General features: G+C 44.2%; 1 protein-coding gene across 5 annotated transcripts in view; it reads left to right on the top strand.

The window, feature by feature from the left end:
- kif13a (kinesin family member 13A) overlaps positions 1 to 23,232 on the top strand; it is a 269,942-nt gene that overhangs the window by 79,019 nt on the left and 167,691 nt on the right. For all 5 annotated transcript variants that reach the window (XM_078414771.1, XM_078414778.1, XM_078414761.1 and 2 more), the window contains exons 3-4: positions 12,322 to 12,334; positions 15,626 to 15,686. In XM_078414771.1, coding sequence (XP_078270897.1) covers positions 12,322 to 12,334; positions 15,626 to 15,686 — 74 coding nt within the window. The remainder of the gene's footprint in view (positions 1 to 12,321; positions 12,335 to 15,625; positions 15,687 to 23,232) is intronic.

Genomic DNA, 23,232 nt, shown 5'->3' with positions numbered 1-23,232 from the left:
ACAATGAAAGTTGCTGAATGTAAAAGACATTCAAGAACTTGGTAGACACAAAATGCTGGATTAACTCAGCGGGTCAGGCAGCATCTCTGGAGAGAAGGAATGGGTGACGTTTCGGGTCGAGACCCTTCTTCAGACTGATGAGTTTAACAGATTGTAAGAACATCAAAGGTATATTTAAAAAAATTATAAACATGATAAAAAATCTCAACGAATACTTACCTTCAGGGCCTCTTCACAGTTCCACAACTGGTCTAGTGAATAGTGAAGCAGTCCTTTTTGCTCGTTCATTCTATAACTTAGTTTAGCGATACAGTGCGGAAAAAGAGAAACATAGAAAATAGGTGCAGGAGTAGGCCATTCAGCCCTTCAAGCCAGCTCCGCCATTCAATATGATCATGGCTGATCGGCCAAAATCAGTACCTCGTTCCTGCTTTATCCCCCATATCTCTTGATTCCGTTTACCCCAAGAGCTATATCTAATTCTCTTAAAAACATCCAGTGAATTGGCCTCCACTGCCTTCTGTGGCAGGGAATTCCACAGATTCGCAACTCTCTGGGTGAAAAAGCTTTTCCTCATCTCAGTCCTAAATGGCCCTTCGGCCCACCGAGTCCACACTGACCAGTGATCCCTGCACCTTAACACTATCCTCCACAAACTAGGGACAATTTTACATTTATACCAAGCCAATTAGCCTACAAACCTGTATGTCTTTGGAGCGTAGGAGGAAACCGGAGATCCCGTAGAAAACCCACGTGATCACAGGAAGAACGTACAAACTCCATACAGACAGCACCCGTGGTTGGGATCAAATTCATGTCTCTGGCACAGTAAGGCAGTAGCTCTACTGCTGCGCCACCGTGCCGACCGTAAAAATCACATCACTCTGTTGTGTGAGCCAGACAAACATGAGAGTTTTGTTTTGCAATAAGTTTAGTTTGGTTTGAAGAGGTTAGTTGAGCAACAAGTAATCACAACAGTTTATCTGAGCAAATAAACTTCTCCAATTGCATTTTCTATGTCTAAGTCTCTGAAATTAGCAGACGTTAGCAGAACTGGAATTATTTCTAAGTTCTAGAGGCTGAGACTTATTGCAACACTCCCAACAGCTTATCATTGCTGCCGTAGAGTCATGCAGGTACATATCAGGCAAAGAAATGTCCTTCTCAGCTCAGTTCTCAATGGCCAACCCTTAGTTTTGAGACTTTGATCCATGTTCCTAGACACACTGGTCCATGATCTTTGAGATTCTCTACCCTAGAGAGCACAGTCACTGAGCAGAAGAGTTCAAATAGTGTAGGAAAATAACTGCAGATGCTGTTACAAATCGAAGGTATCACAAAATTCCTTCTCTCCTGAGATGCTGCCTGACCCGCTGAGTTACTCCAGCATTTTGTGATACCTCAGAAGAGTTCAAATGATTTTTGGGTATCAAGGGATAGAGAGATTGTGCAGGAAAGCGGACCAGAGTAAAAGATTAACCAACAGTTTCCTGAATGGTCTACGATTCATCGTACTAATTTTGTGTTAATTTAGACAATAGACAAAGAAAAATACCAAAAATCTGTGAATTGATAGATGAGATATAGACAACAGACAATAGGTGCAGGAGGAGGCCATTCGGCCCTTCGAGCCAGCACCGCCATTCAATGTGATTATGGCTGATCATTCTCAATCAGTACCCCGTTCCTGCCTTCTCCCCATACCCCCTGACTCCGCTATCCTTAAGAGCTCTATCTAGCTCTCTCTTGAATGCATTCCGAGAATTGGCCTCCACTGCCTTCTGAGGCAGAGAATTTGTTCCTGGTTTCGTTTGTGTGAATCGAAATTAAACCAGGAAATAAATATCATCAGTACATAATACTGTCCATCTTAAACTTTAATTTGGTGCAAAATCCATGACACTGCATTGTATATATTTTTTAATTAATATTGACAGCGAAAGAATCGTTTGAATATACCATTACCTCAGCGTATTTCTAGAGAAGTTTTTCTTAACTTTCAGTTCATAACATATTTCATTTTTGTTATTTCAATGCATTTGTGTGCAAAATAATTTTGTGCTATTGAAGGAGTGGCTTGTGTAAGTTTGTACCGAAATAAGGACTGGTTTACAAAATAAGACATAAATTAGAGGGCATGGGTTAAAAGTGAAAGGTAAAAGATTTAATAGGAATCTGAGGGGTAACCTTTTCACACAAAGGGTGGTGGGTGTATGGAACAAGCTGTCAGGGGAAGTAGTTGTGGTTGGGACTATCCCAATGTTTAAGAAACAATTTGACAGGTACATTGATAGGACAGGTTTGGAGGGAAATAGACCAAACGCGGTCAGGTGGGATTAGTGTAGCTGGGACATGTTTGCCGGTAACTTGGGCAAGTTGGGCTGAAGGACCTGTTTCCAAGCTGTATCACTCTATGACTCTATGATTCTAATTACTGGAGTAGCGTCAATGACTCAGGGAGCATCTCAAGAGAACAATGATCGGTAACATTTTGGGTCGGGACCCTTCTTCGTGTAGGGTCTGATTGTAGGGGGGTGGGATAAAGAAATTTGGAGTAGAGGAGGTGCAGTACAGAGCCTGGCAAGGAACAGATGGATACAGATGAAGGAGGGGTTTGGATAGGCAGATAGAGTCTTAGAGTGATACAGTGTAGAAACAGGCACTTCAGCTCAACTCGCCCACACCGGCCAATCTACACTAGTCCCACTTGCCTGCACTTGGTCCATATCCCTCCAAACCTGTCCTGTCCATGTAACCGTGTAACTGTTTCTTAAACAATCGGATAGTCCCAGCCTCAACTACCTCCTCTGGCAGTTTGTTCCATACACCCACCACCTCTTGTGTGAAAAGTTACCCCTCAGATTCCTATTAAATCTTTTCCCCTTCACCTTGAACCTATGTCCTCTGGTCCTCGATTCCCCTACACTGGGCAAAAGACTCTGTGCATCCACCCGATCTATTCCACTCATGAGTTTGTACACCTCTATAAGATCTCCCCTCATCCTCCTGCGCTCCATGGAATAGAGACCCAGCCTACTCAACCTCTCCCTATAGCTCACACCCTCTAGTCCTGGCAACATCCTTGTAAATCTTTTCTGAACCCTTTCAAGCTTGACAATATCTTTCTATAACATGGTGCCCAGAACTGAACACAATATTCTAAATGTGGTCTTATACAACTTCAACATGACCTCCCAACATCTTTACTCAATAGTCTGACTGATGAAGGCCAAAATGCCAAAAGCCTTTTAGACCACCTTATCTACCTGCGACTCGACCTTCAAAGAACCATGCACCTGTACTCTTAGATCCCTCTGCTCTACAACACTACCCAGAAGCTTACCATTTACTGTGTAGGTCCTGCTGTTGTTCGACATCCCAAAATGCAACGCCTCACACCTCTCTGTATTAAATTCCATCAACCATTCCTCCACCCACCTGGCCAATCGATCCAGATCCTGTTGCAATCGTTCACAACTATCTTCACTATCTGCAAAAACACTAATTTTTGCATCATCGGCAAACTTGCTAATCTTGCCCTGTGTGTTCTCATCCAAATCATTAATGTAGATGATAAACAGTAATGGGCCCAGCACCGAACCCTGAGGCACACCACTAGTCACAGGCCTCCAGTCTGAGAAGCAACCTTCCACCATCACCCTCTGCTTCCTTCCATGGAGCCAATTTGCTATCCATTCAGCTATCTCTCCTTGGATCCCATGCGATCTAACCTTCCAAAGCAGCCTACCATGCAGAACTTTGTCGAATGGTTTACTGAAGTCCATGTACACAATATCTACAGCTCTGCCCTCATCAACCTTACTGGTCACGTCTTCAAAAAAATCAATCAGATTTGTGAGACACGACCTCCCACGTACAAAACCATGCTGATTATCTCTAATCAGCACTTGCCCATCCAAATGCCGGTATAACCTATCCCTCAGAATACTCTCCAGTAACTTACCAACTACAGATGTTAAGCTCACCGGCCTATAGTTCCCAGCATTTTCCCTGTGGCCCTTCTTGAAAAGAGGCACAACATTTGCCACCCTCCAGTTTTCCGGCACCTCTCCTGTATTTAAGGACGACTCGTAAATTTCAACCAGGGTTCCTGCAATTTCCTCTCTAGTTTCCCGCAATGTCCTCGGATATATCTAATCAGGTCCTGGAGATTTGTCTACCTTCAAACACGACAGTACCTTCAGAACATCTTCGACTGTAACCCTGACTGCTCTCAAGACACTTCCATTGACTGCTCCAATTTCCTCCGTCCTACTGTCTTTCTCCTCGGTAAATACAGTGGAGAAATACTCATTTAGTACCTTGCCCATCTCATGTGGCCCCACACAGAGGTGGTCACTTTGATTCCTGAGAGGTCCCACTCTCTCTCTAGTTACCCTTTACTCCTTTATGTATTTATAAAATCTTTTGGGATTGTCCTTAATGCTACCAGCCAGAGCTATCTCCTGGCCCCTTTTTGCCCTTCTGATTTCCTTTTTTTGGTTGGTTGGATGTGTGAGCCGAAAGGATTAAAGAGTTGAGTGTTGTGATGTTTTTTTGCACCTTAGTTATAAACCATGGCAGCTATAATTCTGTGAGGTGCAAAACGATGCAGTGATCTTTTAATGGTGGGTTCTCTAGTTATAACAATTTTTAAATTCCTAAGAAAATATCTCTGTTGCAATATTCATTAGTGGATAGTGCAGGAAGACTGTTTGTGTCTATAACTTTTAATTCGCCTTTCTTCACTTTTTTCAAGGAGGTAATTAAGTTGTAATGAGGTAGAAAATAAAAGATCCTCCTCTGTGGTTGTGACACTTGGAACACTTAAACTTAATTTCCTAGTTTTATTTTATGGAAAGAATCTCGATAATAATATCAAAATAATAAGCAGTCTGAAAAATACAGTTCCAAGATCAGTTGGTGTTCACAATTCTTATTATTTAGTTTTAGAGATACAGCGCGGAAACAGGCCCACGCCGACCAGTGATCCCCGCACACTAACACTACCCTTCACGCACTAGGGACAATTTACATTTATACCAAGCCAATTAACTTATAAACCTGTACGTCTGTGGAGTGTGGGAGGAAACTGAAGTTCTCGGAGAAAACCCACGCAGGTCACTGGGAGAACGTACAAACTCCGGGCAGATCGAACCCAGGTCTATGGTGCTGTAAGGCAGTAGCTCCACTGCGATGCCACCACACGGCCATTATCTTAAGTCTTTTTATTGTCTTTCAACTTTTTGGATTGCTTTCTTTTTAAGTTCTTGCTGGTGATTTTCTTTTTACCAGAAGTACCTTGGCCATATTAGATTTGCAGTAAGCGTCAGATAATGGAGACAGAAGAGGCTACAGATACTTGCACTTTAAGCAAAATACAAAGTGTTGGATGAATCTAACGAGTCAGGCAGTAACTAAAGGAGAAATGGACAGGCAACATTTTGGGTCGGATGCCTTTTTCAGACTCTAGGAGACTTTTGTAATGGCAAATTGCCAGACTTTCTGCATCTTTCCCACTGGATTGAAAGAAATTTGAGGCTTTGGTGAGTCGGAGATAGCACAGCCGCTGCAGAAGAATTTTGTTGGAAGGAACTGCAGATGTTGGTTTAAACCGAAGATAGACACAAAAATCTGGAGTAAGGCAGTGTCTCTGGAGAGAAGCAATGGGTGACGTTTCGGGTCAAAGAAAGGTCTCGACCCGAACCGTCACCCATTCATTCTCTCCAGAGATGCTGCCTGTCCCGCTGAGTTACTCCGGCCTTTTTGTGTCTATCGCAAGTAAGAATTTCATTGTTCCATTTCAGGACATATGACAATAAAACATTCTTGACTTTTTGAGGAATCAAACCCCAATGAGTCAGATGTTGACCCAAGGGTCCCGTAAATGATTGAAGAGTTGCGCATTGTGAAGTGTTTTTGCACTTTAGTTATAGACCAGGGCAGGTATAATTCCGTGAGGTTAAAAATCTTGAAATCAGGTTTTCCGGCAACATTCGGCATTTCAAGGTTTCAAAGTCAGTTTGTTGTCACATGTACCAATTAAGGTACAGTGAAATTTGAGTTACCATACAGCCATACTAAGTGAAAAGCAACAAGACACACAAACACATAAAAGTCAACGTAAACATCCATCACAGTGGATTCCACATTCCTCACTGTGATGGAAGGCAATAAAGTTCAATCTTCTTCTTCTTTGTTCTCCCGCGGTCGGGGCAGTCAAAACATCCGCAGTCGGGGCGATCGTAGCTCCCACAGCCGACGATCGAAGCCGCCCGCGTCGGGGCGGTTGAAACTCCGAGTTGGCCTCTTCTTACCAGAGACCGTGGGCTTAACGATGTTAAAGTTCCCAGGCCCCGCGGTTGGAGCTTCGATCCTCGGCAAAGGGATCGCAAGCTCCACGATGTTAAAGTCCCGCGGCTTGGAGCGCCGGGCCGGTCTCCAGGAAAGGCCGCCGACTCCACGATATAAGGCCGCAGTGGGGACGGAGTTGCGATACGGAGAAAAATCGCATCTCCGTCGAGGTAAGTTTCCAGGGCCTGGGAACGTATAAGATTATTAAGGGGTTGGACACGTTAGAGGCAGGAAACATGTTCCCAATGTTGGGGGTCCAGAACAAGGGGCCACAGTTTATGAATAAGGGGTAGGCCATTTAGAACGGAGATGAGGAAAAACCTTTTCAGTCAGAGAGTTGTGAACCTGTGGAATTCTCTGCTTCAGAAGGCAGTGGAGGCCAATTCTCTGAATGCATTCAAGAGAGAGTTAGATAGAGCTCTTAAGGATAGCGGAGTCAGGGGGTATGGGGAGAAAGCAGGAACGGGGTACTGATTGAGAATGATCAGCCATGATCACATTGAATGGCGGTGCTGGCTCGAAGGGCCGAATGGCCTCCTCCCGCACCTATTGTCTATTGTAAGAGATTGAAAAAACGTTTGTCCCAACACCCCCCACCCCCCGACCCCCCACATAAAACAAACCAAGAAACACTGAAAACATACTTTTAACACATACTAAAAATAACAAAAACAAGAATGGACAGACAGACTGTTGGCACGGCAACAATCCATCAAAGAGAACAATCTGTCTGGCCAAACTTCCCCTGTACCTAATACCCCTCCTAAAGGCATCATTCTGGTAAATCTCCTTTGCACCCCTTCCAAAGCCTCCACATCCTTCCTCTCATTCCTATTGCGACCAGAACTGCATGCAATACTCCAAATGCGGCCTAACCCAAGTCCTATAAAGCTGCATCATGACTTCCAGACTCTTACACTCAATGCCCTGATCTATGTAAGCAAGCATACCATACGCCTTCTTTACCACTCTACCTACTTGTAGCCACTTTCCGGGAGTTATGGACTACTAGACGGCTTTGTACATCAGCGTTTATACATTGTTCACATCCATGACGTGGAAACTCAAAGATAAATTTTGGCTTTTGGTCTTTAAACTTTAAACGGGCGGCACGGTGTCGCAGCAGTAGAGTTGCTGCCATACAGCGCCAGAGACCCGGGTTTGACCCTGACTAAGGGTGCTTGTCTGTACGGAGTTTGTACTTTCTCCCCGTGACCTGCTTGAGTTTTCTCCGGGATCTCTGGTTTCCTCCCTCACTCCAAAGACATACAGGTTTGTAGGTTAATTAGCTTGGTGTAAATGTAAATTATCCCTAGTGTGTGTAGGATAGTGTTAGTGTACAGGGTGATCGCTGGTTGGTCAGTATGCTGAAGGACCCTGTTCCACGCTGTGTCTCTGAACTAAACTAAACTAAACTAAGCTAAACTAAGCTATAGGACTATTTGAAGTTAAAGAGATGGAACACTGCTTCAAGGATTCCGTGGATGGTTTAAATTTAGTAGGGTATCTCAATCAGGAAACAATATGTAAAGGATACACTTTGTACATTATTGCATCCTGTTATTGGTAGGAAGTCACTATAAGTGTTTCTGCGCTAGTCCTAAATGTAATGGCTGTATCAGTATTGCCTCAAATACTGAGCTGAAAAGGCCTTCGCAGTAATTATTCATGAGTGTGGAGTATTACCCAAGTTCCAACTTGGCTTGCAATTAATCTAAACCAAGTAATGTTAGGTATTTAATTCAGTTCAGTTTAGTTTAGTATCATTTTTAGAGATACAGATTTAGAGATACAGCGCGGAAACAGGCCCTTCGGCCCACCGAGTCCGCGCCGCCCAGCGATCCCCGCACATTAACACTATCCTACACACACTAGGGACAATTTTTTAAAACATTTTACCCAGTCAATTAACCTACGTACCTGTACGTCTTTGGAGTGTGGGAGGAAACCGAAGATCTCGGAGAAAATCCACGCAGGTCACGGGGAGAACGTACAAACTCCGTACAGACGGCGCCCGTAGTCAGGATCGAACCTGAGTCTCCGGCGCTGCATTCGCTGTAAGGCAGCAACTCTACCGCTGCGCCACCGTGCCGCCCTAAATGTGTCCCAAGGTACAGTGAAAGACTTTTGTTGCGTGCTAACCAGTCAGTCTGAAGAAGGGTCTCGACCTGAAGCGTCATCCATTCCTTCTCTCCTGAGACACTCTAGCATTTTGTGTCTATCTTCAACGGAAAGACAATACATGATTACAATTGAGCCATTGGCAGCATATAGACACATGATAAGGGAATAGCTTTTGGTGCAAGGTAAAGCCAGTAGAGTCCGATAAATTCACATGCTCAAATGGTGCAAAAGGGAAGAGAGTTGGTGGAAAGCAGAAACTTGAGTATTTGTTTCGAGGGGCATCATCTTTGGTCCCCAATTCATTACTGTTTATAGACACAAAATGCTGGAGTAACTCAGCGGGACAGGCAGCATCTCTGGAGAGAAGGAATGGGTGACAATTCGGGTCGAGACCCTTCTTCTTGACCTGAAACATCACCCGTTCCTTCTCTCCACAGATGCTCCCTGATCCACTGAGTTACCTCAGCACTTTGTGTCTACTTTCAGTGTAAACTAGCATCTGCAGTTCCTTTCTACTCATCACTGTTTATACTTATTTCAGCATTAAAGTTTACACTGTTAATATGAGCTATGGGTAGCATTTTGAGCACTAACTTGGTAACAAAATTACCTTATTTTCTACGAAGTAACTATTTAAATGGAGATATCCATAAGATTGCTCTTACTGCATTTGTTGCTTTCTATTGGTATTAGTTTATTATTGGCCTGTGTACTGAGATACAGTTAGAACTTCATCTGTGTGCTATGCAGTCAAATCTTACCATATGTACAATTAAACCAAACACAAGTACAACAGCTAGTGCAAAGAGAAAATATTCCAGAGTGCAGAATATAGTGTTTCAAAGTTATAGCATTGCAGATGTGGAGAAAGTGTTTTTTTTTTTAAAGTGCAATTTTTTTTTTATGTGCAAGGGATGCAGGAAACATGTTCCCGATGTTGGGGGAGTCCCGAACCAGGGGCCACAGTTTAAGAATAAGGGGTAGGCCATTTAGAACAGAGATAAGGAAAAAATCTGTGGAACTCCCTGCCTCAGAAGGCAATGGAGGCCAATTCCCTGGATGCTTCCAAGAGAGAGTTAAGGGCCTGTCCCACTTAGGCGATTTTTTTGGCGACTGCCGGCGACTGTCAAAGTCGTAGCAGAACGCCAAACTTTTCTTTGACCCGACGACAATGATCACGACAATGCCGAGTCAGGTCGAGATTACAGCGTCTTCTGAAACATCGCGAAATTCCCACGCTGTCAATGCTTATCCGGCGTCCTAATTTTCGCTGAAATCACTGACAAGTCGGTAAGTTCTTGAGAGTTTTGAACTATAACAACTTGTACTTAAAAACCAAGCTTCACTGTAACAAGGAATAAACCGGATTTACTTCCAGTTTATTAATAGCTGTATTTAAAAAAATAATTTAAAAAGTGGTTCAGTGGATTTTTGTGAAAAGTGTGTGGGCATTCTTTGAAAATGTAAGGGAGATGCATATCTGGTTTCTGGGTTGCATACTTGGGTTGGGAGCCCACTTTAAATGTAATGGCTGATGGCCATAAACATCGCGAAAATTTCCACGCTTACTTGACCGTCAAACTGTCGCCTCCAATCTACCTGTCAAATGTCCTGACGGTAAATAAATTCATTAAACACAAGCATTTTATGGTATTTTGAAATGACTTTACTTATTTTAATATTATGTGCTTGTAAATGCATCTAAGAGAACCTATCAAACCTGGGGACAGCATGCGACAGCGCCCGCAATAAGCAACGATACCTGGCGACAAGCCCGCTGTCGCCGAGAAATTTCACTCCGGATGATTTCTCAGCGACGTGCCGAGATCCGCTACGATCCACTACGATCTTTGGAAGGCTCCTCACGATCATGTCCGCGACACCCCGGCGAACTGTCGGCGACAGCCTAGTCGCCGGCAGTCGCCTTAAAATCGCCTAAGTGGGACAGGCCCTTTAGATAGAGCTCTTAATGATAGCGGAGTCAAGGGATATAGGGAGAAGGCAGTAACGGGTTACTGATTGTGGATGATCAGCCATGATCACAGTGAATGGCGATGCTGGCTCAAAGGGCCGAATGGCCTACTCCTGCTTCTATTGTCTATTGTCTATTGTCTGCAATGAGGCAGGTTGGGAGACCTTAGTTTATGAGAGGACTATTCAATAGTTTGATAACAGCAGAGATGAAACTGTAGATGGACACAAAATGCTGTAGTAACTCATAGAAACATAGAAACATAGAAAATAGGTGCAGGAGTAGGCCATTCGGCCCTTCGAGCCTGCACCGCCATTCAATATGATCATGGCTGATCATCCAGCTCAGTAGCCTGTACCTGCCTTCTCTCCATACCCCCTAATCCCTTTAGCAAAAAGGGCCACATCTAACTCCCTCTTAAATATAGCCAATGAACTGGCCTCAACTACCCTCTGCGGCAGAGAATTCCACAGACTCACCACTCTCTGTGTGAAGAAATGTTTTCTCATCTCGGTCCTACAAGACTTCCCCCTTATCCTTAAGCTGTGACCCCTGGTTCTGGACTCCCCCAACATCGGGAACAATCTTCCCGCATCTAGCCTCTCCAACCCCTTAAGAATTTTATATGTTTCTATAAGATCCCCCCTCAGTCTTCTAAATTCCAGTGAGTACAAGCCCAGTCTATCCAGTCTTTCCTCATATGCAAGTCCCGCCATCCCAGGCATTAATCTGGTGAACCTTCTCTGTACTCCCTCTAAGGCAAGAACATCTTTCCTCAGGTTAGGAGACCAAAACTGCACACAATACTCCAGGTGCGGTCTCACCAGATTATCTGGCCTCATCAGGACAGGTAGCATCTCTGGAGAGAAGGAATGGGTGACGTTTCGGATCGAGACCCTTCTTCAGATCCTTCTCTCCAGTGATGCTGCCTGTCCCGCTGAGTTACTGCAGCATTTTGTGTCTAAAGTTTAAATCAGCATCTGCAGTTCCTTCCTACACAGAGATGAAACTGTTCCTGAATCGGGTGGTATGCCCTATCAAGTTTTTGTGTCTTCTGCCCGATTTGAGTGGGGGGGAGGAGGAGGAATGAAACTTCTCTTCTAGATCACCAACTCATCAGTCTCTCTTGATAGAATCACTGCCTGAGTGTCCCCTAAAACATTGAGAGTCGAAGTAGCTCAATTATCACCAGCAAGTCTATCACTTTTGACTGCTGATGTCTTTCTTTCAAAAAGATGTATCTTGCCTATTATTACGATACGATAAAACTTTATTCATCCACACAGACCAATTTGCCTCCCGGGGATGAATAAAGTTTTATTGTATCATATCGTATCATATTCATCCTAGTAGAACACAAAGAATGCAAAGAATAAATTCAATAATGAAAATAAGGTGGAGTTCATTGCAAATTCTTTATTTCTGCACTTGCATTGAAAGGGATCTGAAATGAAAATACATGAGTGTCTATTCACAAAATGCTGGAGTAACTCAGCAGGTCAGGCAGCATCTCGGGGGAGAAGGAATGGGCGACGTTTCGGGTCGAGACCCTTCTTCGGTCTGAAGAAGGGTCTCGACCCGAAACGTCGCCCATTCCTTCTCTCCTGAGATGCTGCCTGACCTGCTGAGTTACTCCAGCATTTTGTGAATAAATGCCTTCGATTTGTACCAGCATCTGCAGTTATTTTCTTATGCATGAGTGTCTGGTGGTCTTCGGTGATAAATGCTCTGGGAATTAACTTTATTTTCCTTTTTACCTCTCCCTCTCCCCCCTCCCCTAAAAACAAAATCCTCGTCTGTGTCCTGGTGGATCTGATGCGTTTCTCAACACTTACTTATTCTGCTCTGATGGACTGACGCTGCTGTTAAAGAAAAGTGCCTAAGGTACGTCGGCTAATTCTGTTAGGTTTAAGTGCCTCCTACAAGATAGTTTAGTTTAGAGAAACAGGCCCTTCGGCGCACCAACTCCACGCATACCAGCGATTCCCGCACACTAGACCTATCCTACACACTCTAAGTCAAGTCAAGTCAAGTTTATTTGTCACATACACATACACGATGTGCAGTGTAATGAAAGTGGCAATGCCTGCGGATTGTGCACAAAAAAGAATTACAGTTACAGCATATAAATAAAGTTAATAATATTAATATAGAGAAGACAAAATGTAGTCCCTGGAGTTATAAAAGTTAACAGTCCTGATGGCCTGTGGGAAGAAACTCCGTCTCATCCTCTCTGTTTTCACAGCGTGACAGCGGAGGCGTTTGCCTGACCGTAGCATCTGGAACAGTCCGTTGCTGGGGTGGCAGGGGTCCCTCATGATCTTGCTTGCTCTGGATCTGCACCTCCTGATGTATAGGTCCTGCAGGGGGACGAGTGTAGTCATTTACAATTTTACAAAGCCAATTAGTGTGTGGGAGGAAACCGGAGCACACGGAGAAAACCCACGCAGGTCACGGGGAGAACGTACAAACTCCGTACAGACTGCACCCGTTGTCAGGATCGAACCCGGGTCTCTGGCGCTGTGTGGCAGCAACTCTACCGCTGCGCCATCATGCCGTCCGTAGTTCTTAAAAATAAAGTATCGCACTTGAATGAGACAGTGTTCGGAAATGTTTTAAATGGACATTTGCACTGGTACATGGATAGGAAAGGTTTAGGGATATGGGCCAAATAGCAGGCAAGTGGGACTAGTGTAGATGGGAATGTTGTTCGGCATGGGCAAGTTGGGCCGAAGGACCTGTTTCCATGCTGTGTAACTCTATGAACAATTTTCTTGAAATATTTTCCAGATATTTGCATTCTTAGACTTAGTATTTCTTTGTAGGAAGCACACGGCAGTCAAGTGTCTTAAAACAATCATTACATTTTTTTAAACGTTTGTTAAACTTAATTATTGCCTTACGTAACTATAGTAAATTGTTTTCCTTGTAATTATTGCATTGCCACTTTTATAGGACTCTGTACATGATTGAAAATTTTTAAATGGGACATTTTACTGTGGTTTCATCTTCTGCTGTGAAAGTTGGAAGTTAAAAATGGCATGGTCCAATGTAAGGAAAAGATGGAATTTAACAAAAATGGTGGGCTCCCTCTGTCCCATTCATACCGAAATTTGCTCATTCAATTAATATTTTCCTTTATTCATCCCACACCAGGGAAATTTACAGTGTTACAGCACCAAACTGGATAGCAAGCGAGCAAGAGATCATTCATTATAAATAAAAGATACATAAATTGTCATCAGTGTGTTCTTAGCTGTTATTGTTGACTCGTCTGCTGGGAGCAGTGCTGGTTGTGCAGTCTCACAGCAGCGGGAAGGAAGGACCTCCTATATCTCTCCTTCACGCACTTGGGGTGAACGAGTCTGTCACTGAAGGAGCTAATCAGTGCAGTGACAGTGTCCTGCATGGGGTGGGAGTCGTTGTCCAGCAGCGATGTTAGCTTTGCCATCATCCTCCTCTCTCCCACCACCTGCACTGAGTCGAGGGGGCAACCCAGGACGGAGCTGACCTTCCTGACCAGCTTGTCGAGTCTCTTCCCCTCCGCCGCTGAGATGCTGCTGCTCCAGCAGACCACTCCATAGAAAATGGCCGATGCAACCACCGTGTTGTAGAGTCTTATAATGTGAATCGCACGTTTGTCATTTAGTTCTAGTTTAGTTTAGAGATACAGCGTAGAAACAGGCCTTGCAGCCCATCGAGTCCACGTCGACTAGTTCTATCCTAATACGGAAGCCTACAAACCTGCACATCTTTGGAGTGTGGAAGGAAACCGGGTCACCCGGAGGAAACGTGGTGCGGTCACAGGGAGAACGTACAAACTCCGCACAGACAGCACCCGTTGTCAGGATTGAGCCCGGGTTTCTGGCGCTGCAAGGCAGCAACTCTACCGCTGCGCCACTGGGTCGCCCAGTATCATGTAGACACTATTATGTCTACTGATAGACACAAAATGCTGGAGTAACTCAGTGGGTCAGGCAGCATCTCTGGAAGAAGGAATGGGTGACGTTTCAGGTCGAGACCCTTTTTGTCTACTGATAGCACCTTTCTGAAATCCTTTGTAAGGAGCTCCTCGAGGTACGCAATAACTCTTGCAAAACCGCTACTGGGTATTGAATAGAGTCACGATCCAAGGACGTGTCATCTAGTTTTCCTTGGTAAAGCAGTCCCACCTTTCAATGAACGAGCTAAAGATGGATTTCAAGGTCATAAATATTCTTAAATTCTTAAATATTCTGGCCCACCATTGGTAGCGGATTAGTGCCTCACTGATTTCACTGATTGCATTCAGTAGCTCTAGTGTACAAACATTTCAGTTCTTTCTCATGCCATATAACCTTGTATATTTAGTTCAGTTTAGTTTATTGTCACGTGTACCGAGGTACAGTGAAAAGCTTTCGTTGCGTGCTATCCAGTCAGCAGAAAGACAATACATGATTACAATCGAGCCATTTACAGTGTACAGATACATAATAACGTTTAGTGCAAGGTAAAGCCAGCAAAGTCCGATCAAATATAGTCCAAGGGTCACCAATGAGGCAGATGGTAGTTCAGCACTGCTCCTTGGTTGTGGTAGGATGATTCAATTAATCCAATAATTAATTGTCCAAAATGTAATTTAAGCTCTGGCCGTAAAATGACATATTGGTGTGTTTTCTTAATTCAGTACTTGAATAAAGTTTCATAAATTCGTAAGTGATAGGAGCAGAATAAGGCCATTCGGCCCATCGTGTCCTCTCCGCCATTCAATCTTGGCGGATCTATCTCTCCCTCTCATCCCGATTCTCCTGCCTTCGTCCCCTAACCCCTGACCCCCTTACCAATCAAGAATTTGTCAATCTCTGCCTTAAAAATATCCATTGACTTGGCTTCCACAGCCTTCTGTGGCAATGAATTTCACAGATTCACCACACTCTGATTAAATATTTTCCTCATCACCTTCCTAAAGGTACGATCGTTTATTCTGAGGCTATGGTCCCTGGTCCTAGACTCTCCCACAAGTGGAAACATCCTCTCCACATCCACTCTATCCAGGTCTTTTTCTTGATAATGATGTTTGTGGTAGTTTTGCAAGTCACTTTGACCTGGAGGGAGGAAGTGGAATGTCACCAGAAGCTGTGCAATGCAGTAGCTTATTTCTCCAGTAAAGCTGATTTTTTTTTTTTTTTTAACTAGGTCTTCGCTTTTGACTATTGCTTCTGGTCCATGGATGAAAACAACAAAGCAAAATATGCAGGTGAGCCATTTACCATGGAGTAGAAACTACCCAGAGTCTCTTTGTACACATGGGTCTGAACAAGATGCCCAAGTAGTTTCTTTGTTGTAATGTAAATCATTTTTTCCATTTGATAGTTTGAAACTGTTGTGGTGAATGATATCTTATCAGTTAGTTTAGTTTATTGTCACTGTACCGAGGTACAGTGAAAAGCTTTTGTTGCATGCTGACCAGTCAGCGGAAAGCAAAGATACTAAAGGAACACGATGGACCACTCCGTTGAAATCGCAAAGGAGCGTAACATCCACCATTTTAGTAGGCAAAACCCGCCGTTCGCTATGCCTCAGTGTTTTGGGGGAACAGTATGTGTGAAGACACCATAAAAATGCAGAATATAATGCAGAGTGGATCTTATTGAAACATATAAGATTATTAAGGGATTGGACACACTAGAGGCAGGAAACATGTTTCCAATGTTGGGGGAGTCCAGAACCAGGGGCCACAGTTTAAGAATAAGGGGTAGGCCATTTAGAACGGAGATGAGGAAAAACTTTTTCACTCGGAGAGTTGTAAATCTGTGGAATTCTCTGCCTCAGAAGGCAGTGGAGGCTAATTCTCTGGATGCTTTCAAGAGAGAGCTAGATAGAGCTCTTAAGGATAGCGGAGTCAGGGGGTATGGGGAGAAGGCAGGAACGGGGTACTGATTGAGAATGATCAGCCATGATCACATTGAATGGCAGTGCTGGCTCGAAGGGCCGAATGGCCCACTCTTGCACCTATTGTCTATTGTCTGTTGTCTATATTTCATCTATCAATTCACAGATTTTTGTTATTTTTCATTTTAAATGTTTCTGCAAGTTTCTGCCTACTAAAATGGCGCCATGACATACTACGGTTTTTAGGGTCGAGTGGTCTATCATGCTCCTCTGGTATCTTTGGCGGAAAGACACTACGTGATCACGAACCGTGGCACAGCTGGAGGAGCTGCTGCCATGCAGTTCCATCGATCCAGGTTTGATCCTGATGTAGAGTCTGCACATTCTCTCTGTGACTGCATGAGTTTCCCCCATGTTTGAGTCATAGAGTCATAAAGCAAGGAAGCAGGCCCTTTGACCCAACTTGCCCACACCGACCAACATGTCCCATCCACACTAGTCCCACCTCCCCGCATTTGGCAAATATCCCTCTGAACCTATCCTATCCATGTACCTGTCTCTATGTTTCTTAAACGCTGCAATAGTACCTGCTAAACATTGCGATAGTACCTGCAAATGTGCTCCATTTCCTCCCATATACCAAAGGCATATAGGTTAATCGGCTGATGTAAATTGACCCTAGTGTGCAGATGGCTGGTAAAATCTGGAGCAAATGAAAGGGAAAGTGAGGAGAATAAAATGGGGTTGTTTTCGGGTTATTATTATAGTGCTGATTTGATGCACCAGATGTGCTGTCTAACTCTTGCAAAACTGCTACTGGGCATTGTAAATGAATGGTATTTAAAAAAATTAATGAACAATTAATTAATAAAATAATTAGTTAATGAAGGGTCTTGACCAGAAACGTCACATATTCCTTCTCTCCAGAGATGTTGCCTGTCCCACTGAGTTAATCCAGCATTTTTGTGTCTATCTTCGGTATTTTTTTAAATGGCTTCAAAAAAGCCTTGCACTTGAAGCACATTGTTAAGTTTGGATGTTTTTGGTAACTCCTGAATTGGAGATCTGTTTCTCATTAATAAAATGACATCGGAACAACTGATGATTCCGGTTTGGGAATTATCCCGGTTTGGCCCGGTTTTATCCTCTTGCCACATCCGTACTTGGATGTTCTGGACAGACAACATTTGGATGCTTCAAAGGAAGGAAACAACTTGCTGGAAATGTTTTAAGGTATTAATCAGCAACTGTGTAGCAAGAGTTAATAGCAAGAGTCATACAGTGTGAAAACAAGTCCTTCGGCCCAACCCTGCCCGGCTACACTATTCCCACCTGCCTGCGCTTGGTCCATATCCCTCCAAACATGACCTATCCATGTACCTGTCTAACTGTTTCTTAATAGATGGGATAGTCCCAGCCTCAACTGCCCACTCTGGCAGTTTGTTCCATAAACCCACCACCCTTTGTGTGAAAAAGTTACCCCTCGGATTCCTATTAAATCTTTTCCCCTTCACCATGAACCTATGTCCTCTGGGCAAGAGACTCTGTGCATCTACCTGATCTATTCCTCTCATGATTTTGTACACATGCCTGCGTTTGGCCCATATTCCTCTAAACCTGTCCTATCCATTTACCTGTCTAATTGTTTCTTAAATGTTGCGATTGTCCCTGCCTCAACTACCTCCTCCGGCCGCTCATTCCATGCACCCACCACCCTTTGCGTGAAAAAGTTACCCCTTGGGTTCCTGTGAAATCTGTACCCCCTCACCATAAATCTATGTCCTCTGGTCCTTTGATTCACTTACTCTGAGCAAGAGACTCTGCGTCCACCCGATCTATTCCTCTCATGATCTTATACATCTCCATAAGATCACCCCTTATCCTCCTGCATTCCAGCGAATAGAGTCCCTGCCTACTCAACCTCTCCCTGTAGCTCAGACCCTCGATTCCTGGAAACACCCTTGTAAAGGAAGGTAGACACAAAATGCTGGAGCAACTCAGCGGGACAGGCAGCATCTCTGGAGAGAAGGAATGGGGGACGTTTCGGGTCGAGACCCTTCTTTGGTCTCAATCCGAAACGTCACCCATTCCATCTCTCCAGAGATGCTGCCTGACCTGCTGAGTTACTCCAGCATTTTGTGCCTACCTTCGATTCAAACCAGTATCTGCAGTTATATTTCCTAAACATCCTTGTAAATCTACTTTTAGAAAGGAGACAAGGAGGAATTTCTTTAGTCCAAGGGTGGTGAATCTGTGGAATTCATTGGCTCATGTGGAGGCCAAGTCAATGGATATTTTTAAGGCGGAGATTGATAGATTTAGTTTAGTTTAGTTTAAGTTTAGATATACAGTGCGGAAACAGGCCCTTTGGCCCACCAGGTCCGCGCCGACCAGCGGTCCCCGTACATTAACACTATCCTACACACACTAGGGACAATTTTTACATTTACCAAGCCAAATAACCTACATACCTGTACGTCTTTGGAGTGTGGGAGGATCTCAGATAAAACCCATGCAGGTCATGGGGAGAACGTACAAACTCCATACAGACAGCACCCGTAGTCGGGATTGAACCCTGACCTCTGGTATTCGCTGTAAGGCAGCAACTCTACCGCTGCGCCACCGTGCCGATTCTTGATTAGTGTGGGTGTCAGGGGTTATGGGGAGAAGGCAGGAGAATGGGGTTGAGAGGGAAAGATAGATCTGCCATGATTAAATGGCGTAGCGGACCAGATGGGCCGAATGGCCTAATTCTGCTCCTAGAACTTATGAACATAAATTTTGATCCGCTTCGTTGAAAGCCTCCTATCGGCATTTGTTTTGGCCTTTGCTGCCTTTTGAGAATGCAGAATTTTGCTGCCTTAGCTTTAGTTCAGGAATTATAGATGACGTAATGATTCAGTGCATTTTTATCCCTGGAAGAGTTACTGAAGTTATGTGAAGTGTTTGGTAGTATAAATTGGCAGACATGATGGGTCTTATACAGAATGGGCTTTTGAAGCTGGCTCTTTTCAATGTAGTTTTTTTTTTAATCAACGCTGCTTGGTTTCAACTTAGAAAGAGGGAACATGCTGTGATTGTTAATTAGGGATCTGCTAAGATGACGCCATTCACCCTGAGAGGAGAAGCGGATCATTTAGAAAATGTAACTGCTCGGATGATAAAGGTTGACTTGTGTTTGGTGAAATTAAATTAGTTAGTGGTGGAAGTGGAGACAGCAGAACAGTGATTAGATGTTTATACCATTCAAATAAAGCAGTTAATGGGTTGTAGAGGAATGTGATAGATTGGGGCACGAGAAGGGGGGGGGGGTGGGGGTTGGGGGCGGGGTGGTAAAAGGGAGAGAGAACAGAGTGTTAAACAACTTTGTTACTGGGGGATTTCCATGACAACTGAGACCTCTGGTATTTAGCAAAATCGCAGCTTTATTTTTTGGATAATAAATCAATCTGTATGTTCAGTTTACTTTAATTTAGAGATACAACGCGGAAACAGGCCCTTCGGCCCACCGAGTCCGCACTGACCAGCGATCGCCGCACAATATAGACAATAGACAATAGACAATAGGTGCAGGAGGAGGCCATTCGGCCCTTCGAGCCAGCACCACCATTCAATGTGATCATGGCTGATCATTCTCAATCAGTACCCCGTTCCTGCCTTCTCCCCCTGATTCTGCTATCCTTAAGAGCTCTATCTAGCTCTCTCTTGAATGCATTCAGAGAACTGGCCTCCACTGCCTTCTGAGGCAGAGAATTCCACAGATTTACAACTCTCTGACTGAAAAAGTTTTTCCTCATCTCCGTTCTAAATGGCCTACCCCTTATTCTTAAACTGTGGCCCCTGGTTCTGGACTCCCCCAACATTGGGAACATGTTTCTTGCCTCTAACGTGTCCAACCCCTTAATAATCTTATATGTTTCGATAAGATCCCCTCTCAACCTTCTAAATGCCAGTGTATACAAGCCTAGTCGCTCCAGTCTTTCAACATACAATAGTCCCGCCATTCCGGGAATTAACCTAGTAAACCTACGCTGCACGCCCTCAATAGCAAGAATATCCCTCCTCAAATTTGGTGACCATAACTGCACACAGTACTCCAGGTGCGGTCTCACTAGGGCCCTGTACAACTGCAGAACGACCTCTTTGCTCCTATACTCAACTCCCCTTGTTATGAAGGCCAACATTCCATTGGCTTTCTTCACTGCCTGCTGTACCTGCATGCTTCCTTTCAGTGACTGATGCACTAGGACACCCAGATCTCGTTGTACGTCCCCTTTTCCTAACTTGACACCATTCAGATAATAATCTGCCTTCCTATTCTTACCACCAAAGTGGATAACCTCATACTTATCCACATTAAACTGCGTCTGCCATGCACACTAACACTATCCTACACACACACTTGGGACAATTTATAATTTTACCAAACCAATCCTACTCCAGCTTTTTGTGTCAAACTTCGGTGTAAACTAGCATCTCAAACTCAACGAAAGAAAGGCACTATCACTGCTCAAAAAGACACAAAGTGCTGGAGTTGGAAGGAACTGCAGATGCTGGTTTAAACTGAAAATAGACACAAAAAGCTGGAGTAACTCAGCGGGTCAGACAGCATCTCTGGAGAAAAAGAATAGGTGATGTTTCGGGTCGAGACTTCTTCAGACCTATCCATGTTCTCCAGGGTTGCTGTCCGATCAGATTCATGTCTTTTTAGTTTTGCAATCCAGCAATCTGGAGTTTTTTTGTTGCGATTATCCATTGCTCAACTGGTTTCAAGGTCTAGAATGGTCCCGACACGAAACGTCACCATTTCCTTTTTCTCCAGAGATACTGCCTGACCAGGTGAGTTACTTCAGCCTTCTGTGTCTATGTTAATTTCATGAGTTAGGTTTCAAGGTCGTTGAAAGGACTTCTCATAAAGTCAAAATGTAGAAACCAGGAACTGCAGATGCTGGATTATCAAGGAGAGAGATTTATCAAGTGCTGGAGTAACTCTGAGTCAGGTAACGTTTCTGGAGAACGTGGATGGGTGACATTTTGGGCTGGGACCCTTCTTCAGAAACAATTCTCCAAGAGACTGATTCCTCTGGCTTCCCTTCTTCGTCACTTACCACTTGAACATTGGGTTTATTATGAGTCAAAGCACGTTTTCTATCAGTATTAAATGCCAATGTAACAGGAGCATCCTTGTCAATGTCCATCCACTCCCCTTGTTCATCTCTCAGAGGTTTATTCACTATATTTTCGGCACTCATACAGTCTACCAATGCCTTGCTTTCACCACACACAGTTGCCATTTGTTTGTCCTTTATATACACACACACATACACACACATACACACACACACACACACACACACACAACACACCTTTCAAAAACTACTTCATCAGATGATCCTTCTTCAAACATGACACGACACCGAGATAGTGCAAACATTTTTGCAGCGTTTTTGGCTTTCCCTTGTTTCTGTGCGCGAGACCCATAAAAATTTGATCGAACATTTCGACTGAAAATCTTTGAACTTTCCCATTTGTAGTTTGGCAGCCTTCTCATAAAGTCAAAATGTTGAAACCAGGAACTGCAGATGCTGGATTATCAAGGAGTGAGATTTATCAAGTGCTGGAGGAACTCTGACTCAGGTAGCGTTTCTGGAGAACGTGGATGGGTGACATTTCGGGCTGGGACCCTGCTTCAGAATAAGGTGTCGCAACCCGAAATGTCACCTATCCATGTTTTCCAGAGATGCTGCCTGATCTGCTGAGTTACTCCAGCACTTTGTGTCTTTCCCATAAACCATCAAGTCACCATCTTTACTGCATTTTTACATTTGTATCGCGTCATGATCCAAAGGCTGAATTTAACATGCAAAAAGGAACTGCAGGTGCTGGTTAATGCCGAAGATAGATCCAAAGTGCTGGAGTAACTCAGTGGGTCAGGCAGCATCTCTGGAGAGAAAGGATGGGTGATGTTTCGGGTCGGTCTGAAGATAGGTCCTGACTAGAAACATCGCCCATCCTTTCTATCCAGAGATGCTGCCTGACCCACTGAGTTACTCCAGCACTTTGTGTCTATCTTTGATGAATTAAACTTGCTCCATTGGGAGGGTGGAAAAACAATGAAAACATTTCCATTCGCAATTTCTACTTGTAGGATGATGAATGCAGCAGTTATTTGACAAAAAGCATGGCTTTACTATCTTTCAGTGGTCTCTTTTACATAAACGTTCTTCATGCCCAGTACAAAAACATTAAAAAACCAACAAATAAGATTTTGAATCTATCCAGGCTTTTATTATATACTAGGCCAAGTGGACCCATTGGGCCAAAACCTCTCCTGCATTGGTGCAGCACCCTCTCCTGCCCTCCTCCCCCCCTCTCCTCCCTCCCCCCCACTCCCCCCTCCCCCCCACTACCCCCCCTCCCCCCACGCCATCCCCCTCAACCCCCCCTTATCCTCCCTCTTCCCCTTCTCCCTCCACCCCCCCTCCCTAGGAGATAGATTTAAACTTTAAAATGTGAATAACTTTAAAAATATAACACCGATTTTAATGAAACTTCTTCCAAACAAACAAACAAACAAACAAATGAGAATTTGTGTATATAGATTCTTATAAATTTGTGCCCTCTCTCCCTCTCTCCCTCTCTCCCTCTCTCCCTCTCTCCCTCTCTCCCTCTCTCCTCTCTCCTCTCTCCCTCTCTCCCTCTCTCCCTCTCTCCCTCTCTCCCTCTCTCCCTCTCTCCCTCCCTCCCTCCCTCTCTCCCTCTCTCCCTCTCTCCCTCTCTCCCTCTCTCCCTCCCTCCCTCCCTCTCTCTCTCTCTCCCTCTCCCCCTCTCTCCCCCTCTCCCCCTCCCTCTCGTCATTTTGTCTGATTTGCCATACTAATTTTTGATATTTGTTAATGGATGAACTGAAA

This window comes from Rhinoraja longicauda, chromosome 2 (genome assembly GCF_053455715.1).
Source record: "Rhinoraja longicauda isolate Sanriku21f chromosome 2, sRhiLon1.1, whole genome shotgun sequence".
NCBI lineage: Eukaryota > Metazoa > Chordata > Chondrichthyes > Rajiformes > Arhynchobatidae > Rhinoraja > Rhinoraja longicauda.
Note: the sequence above shows the minus strand (reverse complement) of the source record. Positions and strands in the feature narration are given on the sequence as shown.